At 34.1% G+C, this 25,008-nt stretch overlaps 1 protein-coding gene across 22 annotated transcripts in view; it reads left to right on the forward strand.

Moving 5' to 3' along the window:
- The window catches only part of C2CD5 (C2 calcium dependent domain containing 5), a 96,126-nt gene that overhangs the window by 6,091 nt on the left and 65,027 nt on the right, over positions 1-25,008 (forward strand). For 9 of the 22 annotated variants that reach the window (XM_055358446.2, XM_019039163.4, XM_019039161.3 and 6 more), the window contains exons 3-8: positions 3,374-3,460; positions 10,926-11,097; positions 13,099-13,194; positions 14,181-14,336; positions 15,182-15,380; positions 19,562-19,686. In XM_055358446.2, the coding sequence (XP_055214421.1) occupies positions 3,374-3,460; positions 10,926-11,097; positions 13,099-13,194; positions 14,181-14,336; positions 15,182-15,380; positions 19,562-19,686 (835 nt within the window). Of the gene's footprint in view, positions 1-3,373; positions 3,461-10,925; positions 11,098-13,098; positions 13,195-14,180; positions 14,337-15,181; positions 15,381-19,561; positions 19,687-20,663; positions 20,816-23,695; positions 23,888-25,008 lie in introns of those variants that run through there. The other 13 variants (XM_019039167.4, XM_055358440.2, XM_019039164.4 and 10 more) reach the window with 3 other exon arrangements.

The following is a 25,008-nucleotide window of genomic DNA, read 5'->3' on the forward strand; positions in this document are numbered from 1 at the left end:
TTGAATGAATTTCATTCATATGTGATTGAAAGGAAGATTCTTGTTGAATAGAAGTGGGAAATAAATCTGGCTAGGAAAGGGGGATACAGATTACTGAGTAGTCCAAAAATTAGGAGGAGAAGTCAATACAGTTGAAGCTGTCTCAGCAACCTCCGTTAACTGACTCATTGCAATCCTCAGCGCTCTGCATCCTTCCATAAAGCATATTCGTAAATACTCCTCTAGGTAAGACGACTATCCAGTGTGTCTGGAGTTTCCCATCAGTTGGCTGATATACTTTACCAAGAGGCAGTTGTGTTTATTCCCAAATCTGCTTATGTCAACTGTATTTCTTACTATATTTTATTTAAACCTTATATAAATGAGTGAATGTAAAGACATGGAAATGGTTACTAAAAATTGCTCTTGAATTAGGTGGAGAAAAGATTGTAAAAAATAGAGGATTCTTTGTTCGTACTTTTTAAAGCAACCCAAACTGGAAATCAGAGATGAATGTGGCTTATGCAAAAAAAGATGACTAAACAGTTGACTTTTACACAAAGAAGAGGTCTTAGCCTTACATTAAAAGACAGGAATGAATGTTTGTTTATATGTTTTATCTTAAAATGTTTACAGTTTGTATTATTTTTAGTGATCCTCTAATTTAACCAAGTTATTTGATTAACTGATCAAGTATTGGTCCTGGTTGCATTGATTGAGAGAATTTCCACTATATATGACGTCAGGAGTGTAGGAACCCAGTGAAGACCAAGTAATTCTTCAAGACGAGTAGTCTTGCAGGAATCTCTAGAGTAAGGTGGGGTTCTGTACAAGCGAAGTATTAATGGAAATATATCTCAATGTTAATGTGTGTTACCAATTGTTTGGCTAAACTACATTGTCGTCTTGTGTTTTTCTAGGAACCTTTGAGGGAACAGGGAGAGGAAAATAAATATTTAATGAATATTTCCTATGTGCAGACATTTTGCTAGGTCTCTACATGAATTATATCATGTAATGTTCACTTACAATCCCACTTTTCAGAGGAGGAAGCCAATTTAAATAACAGGTTAATAACTTTCTCAAGGTAATTTAGCTAATGAGTAGGTAAAGAGAATGCTTTACTTTACTGGGGGGAATCTCCATTAAAATCCCTGATGTTCTTTAACAAAGTTATAAGGCATTCATTTAATTGCTGAGTAATAAAATGTCCTTTTAATTAAATTAAGACTAAGTGAACCGAGATTCTTCTGTACTAGAGTGGAAATCATCCAATGTTGGCAAAATACACACTCCAGCCTTTTTCTTTTTGTTTCTTGTCCTTTATTTGTTTGCTTGTTTGAAAGACTGGGTCTTGCTCTGTCGCCCAGGCCTGAATGCAGCAGCCTTGAACTCCTGGCTTCAAGCTTCTCTTGGCCTTAGCTTCTTGAGTAGCAGGGACTCCAGGCACGCACTACCCTGCCTGGCTGATGACTTTTCCTTTTTTCTAAAGTCTTTTTTGTTTGTTTAAAGCAGTTTGTGGACTATCAGATTTTTATTTAGAATGAACAGTTGCACAACAACAAAAAGGCACAGTATAGCACAACTGTTATAGTGGGACAAAACTGTAGCGTGCTCTAAACTTGTCACTTAAAAAATCATGTACTAGTTTTGGCAGTTGAGCCAAAACCCTTAAGTATATTTGGCTTTTGAATGATTTTGAATGTTTTTATAAATCCTAACAGTATTTTACTTCATGTAAAGCAGCTTTAGATAAATTAAGCAATAAGTATTTCCATCATGCCTTGAATATTTAAATAGAATGAAAATTAAATTAGTAATTAAACAAGAACCTCTATTCTTCCTTTTTCCTCATTAAGTTTCATTTCTTTATCATTGTGATTAAAAAAATTATGCAAGTAATACTTGAATGCTCCCCATTAAAAAAGATTGAAACACTCAAATATAACTTGAAAACCCCTTACTTTCTTCTTACACCACTGTACTCTATTCCCTACACCCTATCAGTCCCTTCTTCAGAGATAATTGCTGTCAGTTCTTTGGCTTATGTTAATCTATTCTTCATCCCCTTAACAAATACTTGTATATCTATATCGCATTTTTAGAAACAAATATAATCATACTTTATATATTCTGCTACTTGTTTTTTCAGTTATTGTGTAATATCTTCTAGTGACAGTACATATAGTCGACTCCATTATTTATAGGGCACATGATTTGTTCAGTCACTTTCCTGCTGAATGACTATATTTTTGGTGGGGAGGGCTTATGTGAAAGTACTTCTGTAGGTTAAATTCCTGGTAGCAAACCTAGGATTCTGTAATTTGAATGAAAATAAAGTTATTGCCATTTGAATTTTAATTTTTGATGTTTCTGAATTTTAAAATAATGCATTTAAAATAGGTAGTATTATGCATGGTTCAAAATTCAAAAGGTACAAAGTGAGTCAGCTTCTCTTTCACAGCCTCTCCTTTAACCAACCTCTTCTGCTGTTTGTAGTGGCCATTGTTACTATTTCTTGTATATACTTCTAGAAATAATGTGCGCATATACAGACATATACCTATTATATGAATTCTGTCTTTTTTTTTTTTGCGCTGAAGAATGCCATATATCTGCAGTAGAAAGATGTATCTTGGAAGTTGTTCCTTATCAGTGCATGGAGAACTGCTTTATTCTATTTAGTGCTACATTGTGTTGCTTTACCATAAATTTAATTAGTTCCATATTGACAGATATTTAACTTGTTTCCAAGCTTTTGCTACAGTAATGCTGCGATATATGCCATTGTGTACCTCTGTGGGATAAATTCTAAGAAGTAGAATTGCTAGCTTAAAAGGGATTTAACGCATTTAAAATTTTGATATGTGTTTTCAAAGTCTCTGTAGAGATTGTTCTACAACTCCTACCAGCAAAGCATGACAGTACCTCACCAATTCTGTTTTCAAACCTTTTGATCTTTGCCAGCCTGATAAGTAAAAATATTTTAGTTTGCATTTCTCTTAGTATGAATGAGGTTGATCATCTTTTGATGTGGTTAAAGACAGCTGTATTTCAATTTCTGTGACTTATCTGATCATATCCTTTGCCTATTTTTTCTATTGGGTTGTTGATCTTTTATTGTTCTCTATATGCTCTTTAGAAACGGAGGAAGTTAGTTCTTTGTGATGTGTGGAGCTGGTCAAGCAGAGCAGTGGGTGATCCCTTGTTGTGGGTATTATTATTAGTCTACAATCTTACCTGGATCCATCTGTACCTTCTTCCCTTTGTCACAGAGGATAATAGTCTTTTGTCCCCTTTATGGTTAATCCTTCTATTGGTTGGCTGACGTTAAAATTTACTTTTATTCACATTTTTGATATTCATATGTGAATAATTTCTTATTTGTTTTTAGGTAAAATTTGGTAATACCACCTTTAAAACAGATGTGTACCTTAAGTCACTCAACCCTCAGTGGAACTCGGAGTGGTTTAAATTTGAGGTAAGTTTTTAAATGTCAGCATTTTTGAGTGTATTTTTTTGAGGTGACTCTTTTCCCTCAGGAATAATGAGAACCTTTTATTTCAGGCATAGTAGTATTTCTACATCATAAAAATATTTTCTTTTCTGCTTACCTAGGAATATTGAGTCCAAAAAAAGTTGTATTACATTTAAGAAAATATAGTATATGATAACACATGAACAAAAGAAGTCCTCAGATGTATTATATTATTATTATTGTAGTTTTCTCTAGATTTTAGCACATACCAAAAATTACTTAAGAATAATATATGGATTAAAATAAATTTTTAAAAATTGTAGTACTATATATTGTGAATATTGCCATTTAAATCATTTGTAAGTGTACAGTTTGGTAGCATTAATTACATTCACAGTGTTTTGCTACCATCACCGCTATTTCCAGAACTTTTTCTGTATCCTAAATGGAAATTGTGTACTCACTAACCAATAACTTCCCATTCCCTCCTCTCCCTAGACTCTGGTGACCTCTAATCTACTTTCTGTCTCTTTGAATTTGCTTATGCTAGATATTTCATATAAATGGAGTCATATAATACTTGTCCTGTTGTGTCTGCTTTCTTTTACTCAGCATAATGTTTTCAGGGTTCATCCACACTGTAACATGTATCAGAATTTTGTTCCTTCTTATGGCTGAATAATAACCCATTGTATGTGCATGCCACATTTTATTTTCTAATTGAGTTATTTTTATTGAGTTGTAAAAGTTCTTTATATATTCTGAATATTAACTTATTATCAGATATATAATTTGCAAATATTTTCACTCATTCGATAGGTTGTCTTTTTACTTTCTTGATAATTTTCTTTGATGCGCAAAAGTTTTAAATTTTGATGAAGTCCAATATATTTATTTTTGTTTTGGTGTGAAATCAAAGAATCCATTGGCAACTCTAAGGTCATGAAGATTACCCCTATGTTTTTTTGTAAGAGTTTTATGGTTTTAGTTCTTATATATAGGTCATGGATTCATTTGGAGTTAATTTTTATAATGGAGTGCGGTAAGAGGCCAACTTCATTCCTTTTTTTTAATAGACAGAGTCTTGCTTTGTTGCCCAGGCTGGAGTGCAGTGGTGCGATCTTGGCTCACTGCAACCTCCGCCTGCTGGGTTCAAGTGATTCTCCTGCCTCAACCTCCCTAGTAGCTGGGATTACAGGCATGCGCCATCATGCCTGGCTAATTTTTTTGTATTTTTGGTAGAGATGGGGTTTTGCCCTGTTGGCCCGGCTGGTCTCAAACTCCTGACCTCAAGTGATCTGCCTGCCTTGGCCTCCCAAAGTGCTAGGATTACAGGCGTTAGCCACCACATGTGGCCCCAACTTCATTCATGTATGTAGAAATTCATGCATGTAGAAATTCAGTTGTTTGGGCACATTTGTTGAAGAGACTGTTCTTTTCCCATTGATTGGTAGTCCATATAGAGACAGGAGGTGGTTATGTTCAAATGGCTCGTGGCCTGGTGATCTGAGGGGACTTCTCCAAAAGGAGAGCCTCCCATCTCCTCACCCAGGTCTCTTTTCATTCCTCCCTTCTTCCCACTTGTGCTTCCTTCCTTGAGGCCCTTGAATGTAGAGGTCCCTATCACTCATGTTCTCCTCTTCTGCTCTTCTTAGGAAGTCCGTTGTGTTACTGTTAGGATGTCTGTTTTATGTTGCGCCCAGCCACCTCCCTGCAGTTTCTGCCCTCTTTCTCTCTACATCTATTTATTTTTTCATGGGTTGATTTGGTCTGTCGGCATGCCCCAGTCCTCCAGGAGATTATAGGGACTGTACTAGGCTTTGAGAACAACAAGATGACATACAAAAGGAGGTACAGTTCTCACTTACAGACTGCTTATTATAGCCCAGACGCTGGTGAAGTGCTTTACATGTGTTAACCTCATTCAATTCTCACAATGCCGTGAAGGCACCTTTTATTTTAAGATGACTCAGAAGTCCAACCCAGAGCTAGCTAAGTGGTAGAGTGAGGATTCAAACCGAAGACTGCCTGACTCCAAAGCTATTACCAGACCACCACACCTCCATCTTACATTCTCCCATTCTACCCACCACCCCCACTTCCCAAGTTAAACATCTTTGTCAGTTATTGTTCCCTGTGCCAGCAATGTTTTCCCTGCTTTTTTTGTTCTTCTTCACTGCTATGTCCTCAGCGCCCAGAAGAGCGTGTAATAGACTCTCAGTAAATATTTACCACACATATTGCCCATTTCTCTGATACCACTTCCTTCACCCCTCAGCTGGAACTGAAATTTTCTTCTTTGGAATTTTCATTGGACTACTTAAGAACCTTGTGAGGACCAATTTGGTTTTTCCTCCCCTGCTATTTCATGCTGGCCCTTATATTGGGCAGCATTGTGGCTGCTGTGCCTTTTCTGAGGCCTATTTCATAACCATTATGGAGCCTGGGTAAAGTTTAGCTCTTGCAGGGTAAGGTGTCATTGTTCAGTGAAAGAGAACAAGGGAAGGAAAGTATTGGTTTGCTTGAAAGATGCTTTGATCATGCTGGGGAACCTGCCAAACTGATACCTGAAGATGGAAGAAATGACACTACGATTTTTAGGCACTGCTTTGCTTATGGTTTGTATTAGGACCGTGATCTTTCTTTTAGTGTTGGAAGGCACATTCTGTAGTGGTTGGGATACCGCATAGCCGCCCTCTATTGGAAAAGCTTAAAGGTCTGGATTAAGAGAAAACAAATTCTATTTCTGGTGCCTGCTAATTTGCAGATGACCTCAGACAGCCTTACCATTTGGAGCCTCTGTTTTTTTCAAACGTGAATCCTTTCCAGAGTAGTATTGAGGTGGCTATGAAGCATGTTTCTGTATGTTAATATGAGTTGCACTAGTCAAAAAAAAGAGAATAATATATATAACCTTTTTTTTTTTTTTGAGACGGAGTTTCGCTCCTGTTGCCCAGGCTGGAGGGCAATGGTGCGATCTTGGCTCACTGCAACCTCTGCCTCCCAGGTTCAAGCGATTCTCCTGCCTCAGCCTCTTGAGTAGCTGGGAGTACCGTCATGCGCCACCACACCTGGCTAATTTTGTATTTTTAGTAGAGACAGGGTTTCTCCATGTTGGTCAAGCTGTTCTCAAACTTGCGACCTCAGGTGATCCACCCACCTTGGCCTCCCAAAGTGCTGGGATTACAGGCGTAATGCCCGGCCTGGGAATATTTTTAAATCACTCAGCATTTTGGATAGACATTCAGCGTTTGGCAGAAAGTGGGTTTAAATATTAGCATTTTGGGGTATATCTTCTGTTCTTTCATTAATGTATAGTTTAGTTAGTCTGAGTGGTGTAGGTGTGCTAAAAAAATAGAACTGCAGTTTGAAAAGCTTTTGTTGCTAAACTTAAATCTCAGTTTGTATAAGAAAGGTGTACCTCATCTGTAGATTCAGCATTTATGGACAGTGACAGCTTTTATTTATTATCTCTGTGGAATATAACTGTGTTTCTCAAAATTACTACCTCATCAGAGTAGCTTGGCTGTGTCTCAGTCTTCTGTCAAAAGGACTCAGTTATAGAAACAGTTATTCTTAACCTCCCAGTAGCTTTTACCCAAAGGTTTTCGAGCAAATGGATCTCTCTAAGGAAGATAATTTCTAGTTTCTGTAAACTCCTCCTCTTTTAAAATGGACTTCCATGTTATCTGCTAGAACATTGAACTGGAAGTCAGTAAATTTTTTAGGACTTTACCTTTGAGGCAAGTTAAAAAAAAAATCAGTTGGACATAGATGTAAGGATTTATTTCTGGACTCTCAACTCCATTCCATTGGTCTGTATGTCTGTCTTTATACTATTACCATACTGTTTTGATTACTATAGCTTTGTAGTGAGTTTTGCAATCAGGAAGTGAGAGTCCTACAAATTCATATTTTTAGTTGATATTTTCATCGTGAAATATTTTGATTCTCTTCTCATTTTCTTTTGTGTATATGTACAGATTTTTCTTTTAGCTGCTTCTAAAATGCCACTATCTATTTTGAAAGACCCATTGCACATGTATTGAGTCTATTGTGGCATTTTAAACTACATTATTAAGGTAAAGGTGTGGAATATATGAGTCAAAAAATAATCAGAGTAACTTCCTTACATGATTTCAGATGGATTTAGAATTAGAGTCTATCTTCATTACCCAGGCAAAACACTGGAATGTTTATATAGTTTATTTTGATAGCCTTTCCCCCCCAACTATAACCTAGAAATGGTTAAAAACAAATAGTTTTCATTACATTGTTATTGGAATGGTGGGAGGAGGCAAGCTTCATGTGTCAGAGTAATTTTCATGATACTAGGAAATATTAAAAAATATTTCATTTTGATGATGATGGTAATAAACTGGTATTTTTTAAAGCTAATGAGTACTCAAGCAGCTTACTTAACAATATGAAAAATAATATGTTTATTTTCTGAAATAAGGGATTTACCAGGCAGTTCCCTTAAAATTTCATAAGTTAGTGGCTGGGTGCAGTGGCTCACAGCTATAATCTTGGGATTTTGGGAAGCCGAGGCAGGTGAATCACCTGAGATCCAGGGTTCAAGACCAGCCTGGGCAACAGGGTGAAACCCTGTCTCTACTAAAATACAAAAATTAGCCGGGTGTGGTGGTGTGCACCTGTAATCCCAGCTATGTGGGAGGCCGAGGCCCAAGAGTCGCTTGAACCTGGGAGGCAGAGGTTGCAGTGAGTCGAGATCACGCCATTGCACTCCAGCCTGGGTACACAGTGAGACTCCGTCTTAAAAAAAAAAAATTTAGTAAGTTACTGTTTTGACTAGTCTTCCCAAATAATATATATGCTGTGAAAAATGTACTTAAAACTTTGTGTTTATAGTTAACATTGATTATGTAGTACTTTTTTTAACCCTGTTTATCAGTTGTTAATTGCATTCAGTTATATATATATTCAGTTTTAAATATATATATATATACACACAGTTGTGTATATATATACACAGTTGTATGTATACATATACACATAGTTGTATAGTTATATATATACTGTATATATATACACAGTTGTATATATATAGTTATGTATACAGTTGTGTATAATATATATACACTGTGTGTGTGTGTGTGTGTGTGTGTGTATATATATATATATAGCACTCAAATACATGTCTTAAGCAAAATAGATGTTTTTCTCTTTTGTGAAAGAAATGTTGTGCCAGGCAGTGTAAGGGTAGTGTGGTTGCTCCACGCAGTCATTTCGGACTCCATCATCTATACATAGCCTGTGGTTTCTCTTAAAATGATTCAAGGTCCTTTTGGCTCCAGTTTAGCACCTGGTGTTCCAGTGAGCACATGAGTGTTCCAGGCTGGCAGAAGGAGCTAGAGTGAAGGGGAGTCCAAGAGGAGGAGCTGATGAGTTAACATAACAGTTTCAGATGAACAAGCCTTCTTTAACAAGTTTGCCCCCTCCCTACCAAGCTCTATGTAATGATTTATGCTTGTATCACATTTAGTTGCAAGGGAGACTAAGAAATGCAGTGTTTTGGCAGTGTATATTGCTGATTTAAACATTTAAAACATTTCTCAGAAAGTCTTAATTTATAATATTTTGCGATTCCAGATAGGCTTCATTTACTGTACTAAATATTCTTAATTCATTATGATTAAATCTTGAATTTCCCTATTCATATTATTCATCTTGTTAGCTATCTATGTATGTATCACAAGCTATTTTTAGTCACTTAGTTGTTAGTATAGCACCCCCTAATGTCAGGGAAGGGATACCTTAGTGTACCATGAGAAAAAATAATACTCAGGTGAATGTACAGGTGGTTAAATAAGTATATACAGAGAGTATTTTTAATGGAGTTAGAAATTGGGGGGAATGTCTTAGAGTAATGGTTAATGGTTTGGTTTATGATTCTTTCTCTTCTGTTAAATGTATACATAACAGTAGTGGAGAGAATGCCATTGGATGACAGATGATTTGGAATGGATTGGGATTCAAAATGATCATTTTATTTTAACATTTCATTATGGAAAATTTCAAGCATGCACAAAGATAGATTAGTATATTGAACCTCACCCACCTTTAACAGCTGTCTACGCTCTACTGTTCTTGTTTCGCCTTTTTAACTCCCGCCCACCCTGGTTTTCCATGTGGGGATTTTTTTTTTTTTTTTTTTTTTTTGAGATGGAGTCCCACCTTGTCGCCAGGCCGGAGTGCAGTGGCACAATCCCGGCTCACTGCAACCTCTGCCTCCCGGGTTCAAGCGATTCTCCTGCCTCAGCCTCCCGCCTTGTGGGGATATTTTAAGGCAAATTTGAGATGTTATATGATTTCATCTGTGAATTCCAAATTATATACCTCTTATAAAGGAGGACCCCTTATAAATAAACAAAACCTTAGATCACATTATCACACTAATGATATCAATAATTCCTTAATATTCTTTAATTCTTAAAATAATCTTCAGAGGCTGGATTATTAGTTTAACATCAACAAGAAATTAAATAGGGGATAGGGAAAGGCATAAATGTTTCATATCCAAGTTTAAAAAACCAACCAAAGTATAAGGGTTGCAGAGCTATCACTTGACCAAAGCATATGTAAGAATGATACAGAGATTTTAGCCAACCACAGACTCAGTCTTAATAGTATGGTATGTCTGATGTAAAGAAGAACATCCATGGACTGCATTTTAAAAGTATAATTTTCTAATTATAGAAAATAATAATCCTTTGGTATTCTGTCCCAATCTTAATACTGTCTATAATATGTTCCCTTCTGGCCACTATATTTGATGAAGGGGACTGGTAAATTAGATAATGGCATGATATCCAGAAGGTGGCAGCCAAAATAGTGAGTATGTCTTCCATGAGGAAATCATTTTGCACTGTTCTCCATTGTAAATGCCTCTGTTTGGCACAGTGTTTGGCATATGATAATAACTCGATAATGACTAAATAAAAGGGGAGAGGGTAGATGTTTATATCATGAACTTAATTTGTGAACTTAGGTTGTTTTTTCTTACACATAATGTTAATTTTGCTTATGGTTCTGTTCTCTGAAATCGCCCTTAGAAATTGTGGTGTCATTGTGCTCAATTAGCATTCTTCTCTCTATAGATACTACATGAACTCTAATATGATATTCCTTAGGCATTTTTGCTATGTATCATAGGCAAAGTTGTAAAACACAGGATAATATGTAAAAAAAATTGAGATTTAAATTTTTTTGTTGTTAGTCATCCCAGTCTTGTGCTGAGAGATAAACTTTTTTTCTTTAGAAAGATGGGATATTGTGTAGGAAAAGGAGCTATAACTTTTTGTGTGTTAATTCTTTACTTTGGTGCTTAGAAATCTGTAAGATTTTATTTGCAGATGTGTCATCCTTTTCATTTGATATAGGTATACATTTGTGGTAATTAAGATTTAAAAACTATATGAGATTTAATTTTAAGGTATACTTGTAGGTGGATGATGAAGACTTACAAGATGAACCTTTACAGATCACAGTTCTTGACCATGATACTTACAGTGCAAATGATGCCATTGGTAAAGTGTACATTGATATTGATCCTTTACTGTATAGTGAAGCTGCAACAGTCATCTCAGGATGGTTTCCAATTTATGACACCATACATGGTAAGGAATAATAAGAAAGTATTATAAATAACAATCTTAATCTTTTTTATTTGTCCTTAAAGACATTTGTGCTATATTTGCTGGTTTAAAATATGTATCTTTAGGCTAGGTGCGGTGGCTTATGCCTGTAATCCCAGCACTTTGGGAGGCTGAGGCGGGTGGATCACCTGAGGTCGGGAGTTCGAGACCAGCCTGATCAACACGGAGAAACCCCGTCTCTACTAAAAATACAAAATTAGCTGGGCGTGGTGGTGCGTGCCTGTAATCCCAGCTACTTGGGAGGGTGAGGCAGGAGAATCACTTGAACCCGGGAGGCGGAGGTTGCAGTGAGCTGAGATCGTGTCCTGTGCAACAAGAGCGAAACTCTATCTCAAAAAAAAAAAAAAAATATATATATATCTTAAGATGATGCCTTTTTAAAAATAAACAAATAATAGTAAATTATTGTTAGTAAAATTGTTGCTTCTCTCAACATAATTTGAGATAATGCTTGCTAAATTTGTATAGTATAGTAAGTAAATGCATGATTTAAAACTGATCTAGTATTGATACTGTGTTTCTAAAACACATTTTCAAACTGATTAATAATGATTTTTGTGCTTAAAAGTTACTTAAAAGTTTTGTTGCCTGAAGCAGGGCCTCCCAGGCAGTTGCGATTTGCAGGCACATGCCATTGCAGGCACATGCAATGACACCTGGCTGATTTTTAAATTTTTTGTAGAGACACGGTTTTGCCATATTGGCTAGGCTGGCCTTAACTCTAGAGCTCAAGTGATCTGCCTGCCTCAGCTTCCCAGAGTGCTGGGATTTGCTTTCTTAATATTTTAGTAGGTAAATTATTGAGTCAGTTTTCTTAGGTCTTCCACCGTAAGTATGAATTTGACATGAAGTCGGGACAGTCAAATGAAAATATTTAGTAAATGTTTAGAGATAAGATCTGGGTCATTCTTATTTATCAGAGCATGTTTTGAAAACCCTTATTCTTGGAATTTTTTATTTACTTAATGTTTTTCTCACTGTGTTGCCCAGGCTGGTCTCAAACCCCTGAGCTCAAGCTGTCCTCCTGCCTTGCCTCCCAAAGCACTGAGATTACAGGCATGAGCCACTACTCCTGGCTTGGAATTTTTTAGTTAGCTTGCTTTAACTTATATTCATTGAAAAGAATAAAACTTCTTTTGTTTTAAATCAGATTCTTGCATTGTTAAGAATATATAATCTGGGATCATGAAGATCTGAATTTTAATCCTGGATCTGCCACTTAACAGCTATTGACACTGTAAATTACTTAATTTTTATTAAATATTTCTTCCTTTGTAAAATGGGGATGATACTACCTTATTGGGTTGATGTGACTGCTCTGAGATACTACCTGTAAAGTGTTTAGTACATCCTGTATCAGTGCTCAGCGAATGTTGTCACCATTATCATTATCATCATCATCAATTCAAATGGGACTCCTTTCTAATTAGTCTTGGGTCAAAGTGGAGACTTGTGAAAATGAAAATTATTCATATTCTAATGCATACATGTTGTGCTTCAGAAAATACACAGAAACTACTGAAAATGAAAATAACTAGGAAACAAAGCCGGCATTACTATTATGATCAACACATTACAGATGCACCTTGATTTGTGATGGCGTTATATCCAGATAAACTCATCCCAAGTTGAAAATGCATTTAATATATCTAATCAACCAAACATTATAGCTTGGCCTAGCCTATCTCAAATGTGCACAGAACACTTATATTAGCCTACAGTTGGACAGAATCAACTAAAACAAAGACTATTTTTTAAATAAAGTATTGAACATCTCATGTAATTCATTGAATTCTGGACTGAAAGTGAAAAACAGAATGGTTTTGCACCATGGTAAAGTTCAAAAAATTGTGAGTTAAATCATTGTATTTTAAAATCATTATTTAGCATTAATTTGCTTCATTATTTAATTGTACATTAGTTTCTTAAGGTAGAAACTTGATTTTCTTTTTAAATTTACAGGTATCCGTGGGGAAATCAATGTAGTTGTCAAAGTAGACCTCTTCAATGATTTAAATCGATTTAGGCAGTCATCATGTGGAGTCAAATTCTTTTGCAGTAAGTAAATACATTCTGTTACTCAACAGGAAATATAATGACTGTTAAATATGAGAAATCAAGTTAACATTTCAGAAGGCAAGTAGAAAAGCTATTGTACTTGGTTTTAATGCCAAAGAGAAAATTGTTAATTTTCTAGAATAGTTACAGTAGTTCTGATTTGAGTATAAATGATATCTAGTTTTTGAAAATTTATAGAAATTTTTATTAGAAAAATCCAGTGACATTTTACTGTAGTATAGGACACTGAAAGAAAGGAGCAGAACACTACGGCTAAGCACTATGGTGCTGTCCCAAAATACACAGGCTTCTATGGGTATTGGGTCTAGGGAACTCCATGAAATATATGGGTCTGAAATGGGCAGATCTTGGTGATCACAGCCAGCCTGCAGTAGTAGGATTGAAATCCCTAAGTAGTTGACTTAGCTTCAGTGCACCAATGTTTATTTTAAGAGACTAATTTGGTACAGATGTATTCAGGTTCTCTCTCTCCTTTTTGAATCTGAACTTGACTCCTCAGGTTATGTCAGAAAGGTAATGGTTTGATTTTTGAAACTGCTGTGTGGTGTACAGAAGTACTTTTACAAAGGGCTTTGAATAATTAAAGATTTAAAAAAATTCATTATCTGCTTTCTACCTATTTATATAATAATTAGCTAGCTGACTTAAATTTTAATTTTTTAAACTTTGTATTGAATTCTGTTTAAGGTCGTCTATAGCTGTTTTCCAAATTATACAAATGCAGTTTATATTTACTTTGCTTACATGAGAAAGGTGAGAGCCTCCATGAAAGACAATAATTATTTCTAAAAATGAAGTAGATCTTAGAAGACTGATTGGAAGTATTATTATAATTACATTGAAAATATTACAGTAAAAGATGTTCTTGTATTATGTATCTAAAGGTCAGAAAATTGAGATGTACATTTTTTAAAAATTGAGTTTTACTTTTTGATAAACAGAAGCATAATAATTTGTTTTAACAGCAACGTCTATTCCAAAGTGCTATAGAGCTGTGATAATTCATGGATTTGTAGAAGAACTTGTGGTCAATGAAGACCCAGAATATCAGTGGATTGATCGAATTCGCACACCAAGGGCATCAAATGAGGCCAGACAGAGACTCATTTCGTTAATGTCAGGTATTTTAAAAAAATAACTTTATTACTGACTGATTTAGTACTCTCTTAAATTTTTTACTTTCCTTTGACATGCTACCTCAACTTTACAATGAAGGCTATGAATTGTAAGTGACTGCATGCCTTCCCCTGGGGCAGTCTTCCTGAACACACTTGCATTGCCCTCTTTTAAAGTGGAAATGCAAATCAGAAGCTTGTAGTAAAAGGAAATTGTGTTGATGAGGTAGTGTAGTGGAAAGAGCGCTGAGCAGGGGTCATTCAGGAAGGAACCCTGAGTGGGAACCTGGATTCTAGTTTTCCTTCATCTACCATTTATTTGTCAGAGCTTAAGCAAATCACCTTCTTCTGTCTCTCATACTTTCTGTTCAAATGTTGCCTTTTCACAGTTCTTCCCTAGGTACTGTAGTTCCCTCTACCCTTTTGACCACTTTCCCTACCACTCTGACCTCATTCCCTTTTTAAATTTTTCTTTGAAAAACTTGTTTACTATTTTATTTAAAGTTTACATTTATATTAAGAGTTGTATGTGTATATGTGTGAATATATATGCATACATATATTTCACACAAAGTATCAATGTTATATTTATATAGCAAATATATTTGTTTTTATTCTATATATTTGTGCTGTATAAGTATATATTATATTTTATAATTATGCTATATTGTAATAGAATTATGTTCTGTATTCTGTAGAGGCTAAACCAGATTATCTTTTAAGTTTCCTTCAAGTTCTGAAAATCTGTGATTTTCTTGGTCTTTTTTTTTTTTTTTACCACTACCATGTCCAGTCTTATAGTATGTAATGTAAAGCTACAAAGCAAGAATGAGATTTCCCATGTTTTGTAGGTGAGCTGCAGAGGAAGATTGGCTTGAAAGTACTTGAAATGAGAGGAAATGCAGTTGTGGGGTACTTACAGTGTTTCGATCTGGAGGGCGAGTCTGGGTTAGTGGTGCGAGCCATAGGAACGGCGTGTACTCTGGATAAATTAAGTAGCCCAGCAGCATTCCTTCCTGCATGTAATTCCCCATCCAAAGAAATGAAGGAGTAAGTATGAATCAATGAAATTGTTCTTGCTAAGATTTTTATCTTTTATCTATGCTTTTTCATTTGATTTGAAACATTTTAGTAGGGTTGTTCAACATTTTCTCTGTGATGATTTTTATTGGTGATGACTGTCAAAATTTAAAACTTAAAAATATTTAAATATTCCTAATATTTTATTTATACCGTTTTATTTATTTTTATTTTTATTTTTTGTGACAGGGTCTTGCTCTGTTGCCCAGGCTGGAGTTCAGTGGCACAGTCTTGGCTCACTGCAGCCTTGACCTTCTAGGCTCAGGTGATCCTCCCACCTCAGCCGCCTGAGTAGCTGGGACTACAGGGGCAGGCCACCACGCCCAGCTAACTTTTGTATTTTTAGTAGAGATGGGGTTTTGTCATGTTGCCTAGGCTGGTCTCAAACTCCTGGGCTCAAGTGATCTACCTGCCTTGACCTCCCAAAATACTGGGATTTACAGGTGTGAGCCACTGTGCCCTGCCTATACCATCTTAATATGAAACAAATTAAGTAATATAAAATTAAACTTATTCCAGATATTTAGACACTGCATATATAAAGCATAAAATGAATATTCAAGCATTGTGTGGCATTTTATTTTCTGAGGAATACTTAAAACCCTCTACCAGATAATTCAATTATACTTATTAATGGCCACATAGTATATAAAGCAGGAAAAATTGATTTGTGCAGAAGTGTTAAACTCAAATGTCTAGAGGCCAGGGAGTTTATATGAATAAACTAACTGAGTGTAATTAAATAGAGTATACTGCTGCTTGTAAAGCCAAGGTTGGCAAACTTTTTCTGGGAAAGGCCAATACTTTAGGGTCTGCCCATACAATCTCTTGTCTTTATTTACAAAAAAAGGAGTTTGCCGATCCCTATTCTAAAGAAATTTAGAGTCATGCATTTTAGAAAATCTATGTGTGATCCTGCAAAACACTTCTGTTGGCTTGATTTGGCCTGTGTGTGTCATCATTGTGTCAGAGGCAGAGATTTTCAACATGATGGTGGTCATGACTGTCATCACAGAGTGTTTGCAACAAGATTTTTCAGTCATAATGATTAGGGTGCTAGGTCCTGTTGGGGACTAAAAACGCTGACTATCCTGCACAGCAAGGGACAACCCTATACAATGAAGACTTGTTTCATCCTAAATGCCTTTAGTACTTCGGTTGAAGACCACTCATCTAGAGATTCTTCTAAGTCAAGGGTTGGCAAACTTTTTCTGTGAATGACCAAATGGTCCAGGTAAATGATTTAGTTTTTGCTGATGCTACTTCATAACTGCCATTGTAGCACAAAAGCAAACATAAACAGTATGCAAGTGAATACAGTGTGACTGTGTTCAAATAAAACTTATTTACAAAACAGATGGTAGGACAGATTCGGACTGCAGTCTGTAGTTTGTGGACTCCTGTCCTAGATAATCAGGGAGTCAGAGTTGTATAGTCAGGAAACCTAAAATGTTTCCCAGTTCAGTAGTCAGGAGGGGTTGAATAGAAAGGTATCATAGTATGAAAAAACATGTTTTTTCACCATCTTTTTTAAAATGAAATTTTCTTCTTTATCCTAAGTGCATTCTTTTTGTTAGCCATTTTATTTCTGCTGGCCATTAGTCATTTGGGTTGAATTTTATTCATAAGAGGAAGCACAGTGTTACATACTGCTTAATTTTATTTGGAAACACATTGGCAAATGAAATAATTGTTTTAAATAAATTGAAGAATGAATGTGCTTTATATTCCATTTAAAATATCTCCTAGAAAGATAAGAATTGCCAGCTGCCAGCAGTAGAGTCAGATTGCAGGTTTAGCTTTTTGAGGGATTCAGATTTTTTTCCCTCTCTCTGTAGCAAATTTAAGTAAATATTTACTAGCAAATTAAAGTGCAAGTTTAAGCAAATTTAAGTAAGTTACCTAGTGGAAGGAGAATGACAAAGCTATATTACCTGTTGGTTCCTTAGAATGAAATACAGAGAGCAAGGGGATATGTTTTGCATGCATTCAGGAAGAGTTCTATTAGTGTAAATCTTCTGGGATTGTATACGTTTTCTCCTTTTCTAATCTTGTTGTAGCCTCATGATGGATGTAAGTTCCTTCCTTAGGATTTTCTAAAAGGCATCTTACTAACTAAGTTATTTTTTAAAAACCCTCAGTACTCAGGCTGTTTTATTTCAACTGGCTTCATTGTATTTTTTGAGAATGAAGCAATTTGGGTTCTATTTCAAAGCCTATTTTATGATTCAGCTGATTATAACTATTCTGGTATTTAATTATGTAATATTGTTGATTCTAGACAGGAGTTTGATAAAAGGTGGTTTAGATTATGTTATTGACTGACTGGAAAGGAATATTAATATTATAAATACCACAGGTTATTATGAGGCATCCTTTCATGCAGAGAGACTGATCAAATCAGAAAACTCCAAGAGTACATTATGGTGATGTTCCAGTGTATTTGAATTTTAATTTGATGCCATAATTTGAACATTTTACTCTGTTCATTTTAGTTTTTTCATTTTATTTTACCTACATTAATGGTGTGTTCTACTTCCTAAGTTTTTTTCTTTTTGATGTTTAGTGTCATGCACCCTATAAATCCCTTTGGTGTTTTCCAGCTTAACTCTCTTGACAATAGAAAGTGCTTTTAAGTATGAGTTATTGCTTCTTTACTTAAAAAAAGTACTACGAGACAAATTCTCCTGTGTATACTACTGATTATAATAAATATAGCATTGTTTATTTTTAAGTCTTGGATTTTTAAATTCTTTTTGAGAATTCTCATACTTTTTCTCACTTCAGCGGAGAAATAACAACAAAAACAAAACCTTACTCATTTTTTGGTGTAAAAGTAGATCACCAAGGAACTGTTTGATTTTTATCCATTATAGTAAATACCTTTTAATTTCTATTAGCAACAAACGTAGAAACAATTCTCCTGTTGTAAAATCAGTAATATTTTCAGAAAGTAGTCTGTAGACCTTAGGAAGGACTATTATGATCAGTTAGTGATAGCTCATGTTAGAACCTTGACAAATTGTGAATTGGGGAATGTTCCTGGGCAGTCAGTAATATAGCAATGGAAAAGAAAAAAAAGATCAGGGAAAGTTGGGCTCTTTGCCTGCCTTTAATTTGCGTTCTAAAAAATGGGGATGATAGTTTTTCAGAGTGTACTCACATATGATTCATATGATTCTGTTTCCCTCATTGTGTGTAAGCAAAGGCATTGCACGATGAAATAATTGCTGATATTAAATTCAGGATTCTTATTTATGTAATATACCTTTTTACAACATTCAATGTATTCCTTTTAGCCAAATTTTTTCTTAAAAATTTCAAATCTTATATATCAATATATACTTGTATAACTGCTCTAAGTATACACACACATAGATATGGTTTATTATAGGATATAAGTTGATATCTTATAAAATTTTGATTTGGAATATAGTTTATATGATATATTCTGTATGAGAGCCAAAGTTACTGACATTGTTTTATGAAAATGTCTTTAAAAGCAAGGTCCCCTTGTTTTGTTTCCAGTGTAACCTGATTTTAAGCTATATATTTGGTGTATTGAAATACTGGAATATGTTTATCTGCGTATATCCAATCAGTTCACTCATTTCTCTTTATGCCATCATCTCTCATATTCTTAAGTACCCCTATCTTAGTAGCCTAGACAGTTATTTAACTTTATTTATAGAAAATATAATTAATTATATCAGCAATTCATATCTCAGTTTCAAAGGTAATATAAGAACTTTATATTTGACTTTTTACTTTTATGGGCGTCCCTCCCCATAAATAGTGCATAGTAAGTTCTATTAGGATGAAAATAACAACAAATATGTTAAGGAAACTTAAAATACAGATCTTAGTCTTGTTCTCATTTAATTTCATTCACTATTCTGCTTGCTATTTTCTTATTCACAATTAATAAATTAATCACAATTAATTTATTAATCAGATACTTTAAAACTATGTATCCTAACAAATTAATATTTAGCTATTTTTCAATTTCAACTTGTTTTTTGCATGCTAGGGATTAAAAAAATAAGTTCTCTTCCCTGACTAAAGCTCCTTTGAAATTATTTTAACATAACTCTGCAATCTGTTGTATGTATTGTTTTCTTTTCTTCCACTTTGACCACAAATTCCCTCAGGTCTCCGCTGGTTCATCCTCCAAGCCATGGATGCCGCTCGACTCACAACAGCCCAATTCACACTGCTACTGGCTCACGACTTACTCAGAACTTCTCTGTGTCTGTTCCCACTCTCATCTATACTGGTACGGGACTGCTCAGACTCCAGAGCTGGGGAGATGCAGGCCACGGGCAGAGTGGCTGCAGAGGCAGGCAGGCAGGTAGTGTAGGCAGGTACCATAAGTCTTTGCTTCATCCTTTTCTTACTCGAAGTCCAGCTGCAGTGAGGAACTTCTGTATTTAGCTGCCACAGAGTCTCTAACTATATGGAAGTGAAGGTATTCTTCCAGCTTCCAAAGTCTCTTCCACAGATCCTCAAATAATGCTATTTTGTATATGTGTACTGTGAATTTTGTGGCGAATCCTCCCATATATATTTTTATAATTATTTCTGCATTTGTTTAAAAATAAAATTGATGATTAGATTGTAAATGAAATAGCTGCCAAAGCTTCCAATTTGCTTATTTTCTTTATATACAAAACCTATTACAGTAGGTCCTATTTCATTCTGTGGAAGAGAGCTATTGGAGAACAGGTAAGCAACTATTCTGTATTAAATGCAATGTTTCTGTGTAGCTGTATTCATTTTTCTCTCTGCTGTGTTTTTAGCTGTGGCACTCTTGCTGCTATAGGATAAGGAAACATTTTTTTCTTTTGAGGATATCTATGTGTGTGCAAATATAAAAACAATTATGAATATTTACACACACCATTTGTAGTTACCATTTTTCTTTTGTAACTTACAGCATTGTTTATTTGAAAATATTTTGTCATATATTCTTTTTATTTCTCCTTTTGATATTTTTTATCCACTTAGTCTGTCATTTCATGCTTTTTTGCTTTTTCACTTGGCTTATTAACTGTTTCAATGCAGATAATATTTATCTGGAGAGTGATGAATGGTTAAACAGCAATTGGTTGTCTTTGGCCTCATTCCCAGCTCCACATGTAAGAAATGACTGCTGGCCCTGCCCCAATTCTTTCCTGGTGTTTGGATCATGCTGCCACCTGTCAAGTCCTTTGGCACATGATTACTTAATATTTCTCCACCTTCTTCTGGCAGGATTCCCTTCAATGAAGATCCCAATCCCAATACTCACTCATCAGGACCCTCAACCCCTCTGAAAAACCAAACCTATTCCTTTTCACCTTCCAAGTCCTACAGTCGACAGTCCTCTTCTTCTGACACAGATTTGAGTTTGACACCCAAAACTGGTAAGGCGCTTCCACCCACCTTTTGTTTTTTCTTTTTTTAAAAATTTGTTTCTATTTCTTATTAGCTTTCCATCCAAATCTTTCCTCTTGTTTTTGGCACTTAAGTTAAAAAGAAAATGTGAATACTGACCATTTTCAGTTACTGCAGTTAAAATATGAAAATTTTGTATAATTCAGAAATTATCTTGTCTACATTTCATTGATCTAATCATAGTGTAGATATCAAAGTCCACGATTTATTTTGGCATGTAGACATTTTTCGTTTTATGCTTGAATTAAAAGGAATAACATCTTAAAACATTTTGACTAAAAAGTAACACTAGTGGCTTGCAATCAATTGCATACAAGCATTTTTGAATTTATTATTTCTGCCTATTAGTGAATATAATTCTAAGATTTTACTATGAAAAAACTTTAAACCACTGAAATGGTTATATTAGAGTACATCTATCTATTTATTAACTGGGTATTTAAAATGTTTGGTTTTACTAGTCTTTCTAGGTTAGAAAATAGCATTTTTACTTATTCTTAAATTTTTCTGTTCATTAAATTTGTATTTTCTATTGTATTTTGATGAATGATTTCTGGGCTTTTATGAATATGTTTTATGATAAAAAGTTGATGAAAAATCAAATTAGTTCTTTATACCTTAGAATAGAATTAACTTATTTAAATTACTAAATTATTATTGTTTAGAAAAATTTAAAATAAATTTTAAAACTTAATAGTGATGAAATTTTTATAAGTAGTATTTTTGTCTGACAGTTTTCCCATCAGATGATTAAAACATAGTTCTTATTTGTTATTTTTAGTTAATATTTTTAACAGCCCTATATGTATGTTAGAAAAGAAATTTATAAAACAATCCTAGATTTTGTGAAAACAAGGAAAAGAAATTATAAAACAATCCTAGATTTTGTGAAAACAAGGAAAAGAAGTCTAAATCCAAAGCAGTGCTACTTCTAAGGAAAGATCCTTTTTTAAAAAGCCTATAGATTTAATTTCTGTTTTTATAAATGAAGTCGTAAAATATAAAGATAATTATAAATACCTGTTTTCTTGAAGATAACAGCTTCATCTTTCTAGATAATTGTGAATAATGTCTACAAATAATGTAGTTATTTGACAGTAATGGATGCTTTGGAGTTTGGCACTTTACGAGGTTTATGCCATAAAAATGGAACCATCCAGATTGTAGTGAAAAAAGATTTTTTTTTTTTTTCAGATTAAGAGTAAGAGACTCTGGCCTTAAAATTCATGACAATCAAGACAAGAAAGATTTACATTACTATTTGAGTAATAAGTTTAAAAAAATATTTTTGAGACTTTGGTCCACAGACTGCATATTCCAGGCCTTTATTTATTTGTTGTTATTATTATTATTTTATTTTTTTGCCATACCACAGATAAAGTTTGGGAAGCATTTCCTTGGTCTTTCTGTTTCTTGTTTCTTGTTTCTTTTTTTTTAAATTTACCAGAAAGGCCAAGCCTAAAGAAGATTGTCAAGGAATAAATATCAATGAACTTGTCGTGTTTTATCTTCTGGCTCCAAATTTTTAGTTTAAAAAAATTTATTTACAAATGGGGTGTTATTCTCATGTATTCCTATATTTATAAGCTACCTCTAAATAATTTTTTTTCCTAAAATTATTTATTACTTCAATAGTTTATTTATATAATAGTAGCAATTTTCAGCCCCTTGGCCTTATATTATGAGTCCCTAAATATCTCTAAATTGTCCTGAGGAGCACTCCTGTTTCTCATGGAGACTTCAAATGGCAAAATTGTGATTGTTATAAAAATTCTAAAACTATAATTTCAGCCTGTATTTCATGATTTTCTGCCTTCTGATTTACCTATATCAGAATCAGTGTCTTGAGAAATAATGGACAGAGATAAGCTGATTATAATTTATTTGGGAATCCAAAAGTAGAATAAAGTTAATAACATTTAGACTGAGAAAGTTGTTTTTTTTTTCTGTTTGTAGTTAAAGCTACATTATCTGTATTTCTGGTAGGTCTCTTTTAAAAAATTTTTTATTTCTGTAGATACTAATTTTTGACATTTACAAGGTTTTATTTTTATATTTTTTCCCAAGTATTTAACTAATAGTGGAATTTTAGATTTACTAGTGTTAGAATATTGATTTGACACCTGATTTTAGCTGATTTTTTTTAGCCAGTCTTTTAACTATGTATAGTTTTTATAGAGGGTATTTGACCCTTAGGGTACTCAAGTCTCTGTAAATGCAAATAATACTATGATCAGAGTAAAGTATTAAACATTTTAGAGGAAAAAGAAAAGTATTAATATATATCTCAAAACTGGATAGAAAGAAGTTAATATTAAAATTAATACTGACAACTGTTTACCTAATCCAGTACTGAGTATTTTTTATGGGTATTCAATTAAAGTGCCCATTGATGCTATCTTTTAGTTAGTAACATTTGAAGTACTGCACCTTTATAACTTTAAATAAGTGTTTATATTTTAGGCAGCAAGTCTGGCTCTAAAAATTTGAAAATGGGGTACATTTGAATCTTACAAATTCTTAAGCCAAAAAGGGCAGGCAAGTTAAGTATTTTGAAGACATCAATTAAAAGTTATTAGAATCACATAAAATCCTAAGTTAGTGATTTAAAAAATTTTAATGAATGTGAAGTTTGTAAAGGTTTTGTTAAGTTTTAGACTATGCCTGTTATTTTCATTACGTGGGATAGATGGTCTTGCTAGTGACTTCTCATTTGCTTAGTGTAATTTGTCTGTACATTTTAAAGTTCATTTTTATTGTTATATTTTGCCTCATCATTGCTTTCCTTAGCCTGCATTTTCTGATCATCTTCTGAATCTGCATCTTTTCTCTGCTACTTTCCTCCACAGCACCTTACCCACAGGGACCTAGGATTTACCTGTGTCCCAGCTCCCCCTCTCTCTCTTGTGGTTCCCTTCATCTTAAAAAGTCCTGTCTCCTCCTCTCGGAATCTAGCCTTACCCCTCATCATTCTAGCCTTGTCAGCCCAGTTCTGAGGAAAAGTGTTTCTTTCAGTGGAGAGCTGTTCCTGGCTGCTTCTGGTAGGATCACATTATGTCAGCTTTTTAATCCCTTTATTTTTCATGCTGTAAAAAATTATTGGGTATTTTATACAAGATGCCTTTCTATTATTTTTCTTACTGGTAGTCAGAGTTAAATAATTGGAATTATAAGGATATAATTGAGGATTACTTGATGGCCAATCATGAATATTCTGCCAAATTATTTTATATATTAAAAAATTATATAAGGACATAGATCTGGGTATTTCTAATATTATTAGATTCTTATTACTACAGTTTCTGTTTTAGATGCTTTACTTTCTTTCCCTTCATACCAACTCCATTCACATTGGACCTGTATCATCATGTTGCTAAACCATATGATTACATTAGTAAATTACTCTGTTTGAATCAGTTTAAGTCTCATTTTGGTGATATTCTTTTATTATCTTTTTTTCTGTCTGTTGCATTAATTATTAAATTTTTCTGCTATATTTTCTGATATTTCAATTATCACTACAAATTTACATTTTATTTTTTGGCTTTTAATATGCTTCATATAAAGATCTTAGTTTCATTTCTATGTTTAGTATTGTATAGTCTCTAAAAATAATGTTCAGATTACTATAAGAAAAACCATTTTTTTGTTTTTAGGAACAGAATGGGACTATACATATGCTAACCTTTGTTTCCTTATCCAAGAACAGCTAAAAATGTAAAAGTTAATTAGTTCCTTTTTAAGTCGTTGTGGTAAATTTGGCTGTATGCATCTTCTGTTTTGAAAGGGATGGGATTAACTCTAGTCTGTAGAGCACTGGCTTCTTACCTGTCCCCTGCTTTCTATGATTGTTTGACCATAGTTGATCTATTGGCATGGTCAGAACAATAAAATAAGGTAGGGAAAGAAATTTAAAATTAAGCCGTAAAAAATACATCTAAGAGCTTGGGAAAGATAATTCTTTCATTCATAACTATGTACATTTGTGATGTGTCTATTACATGTCTGTGGTTTTTTGTTTACTTAAAAAAAGTTTATGTTGATTTTTGTGAATGAGCGTTGACACGTATGAAATTAATACTGTTTTGTCATGATATGTTTAGAAATGGGAAGTTATAAGAAAATAGATTTGACTATATTTCAGACTCACCTGGATTTTCTG

Source organism: Gorilla gorilla, chromosome 10 (genome assembly GCF_029281585.2).
Source record: "Gorilla gorilla gorilla isolate KB3781 chromosome 10, NHGRI_mGorGor1-v2.1_pri, whole genome shotgun sequence".
In the NCBI taxonomy this organism is placed as follows: Eukaryota; Metazoa; Chordata; class Mammalia; order Primates; family Hominidae; genus Gorilla; species Gorilla gorilla.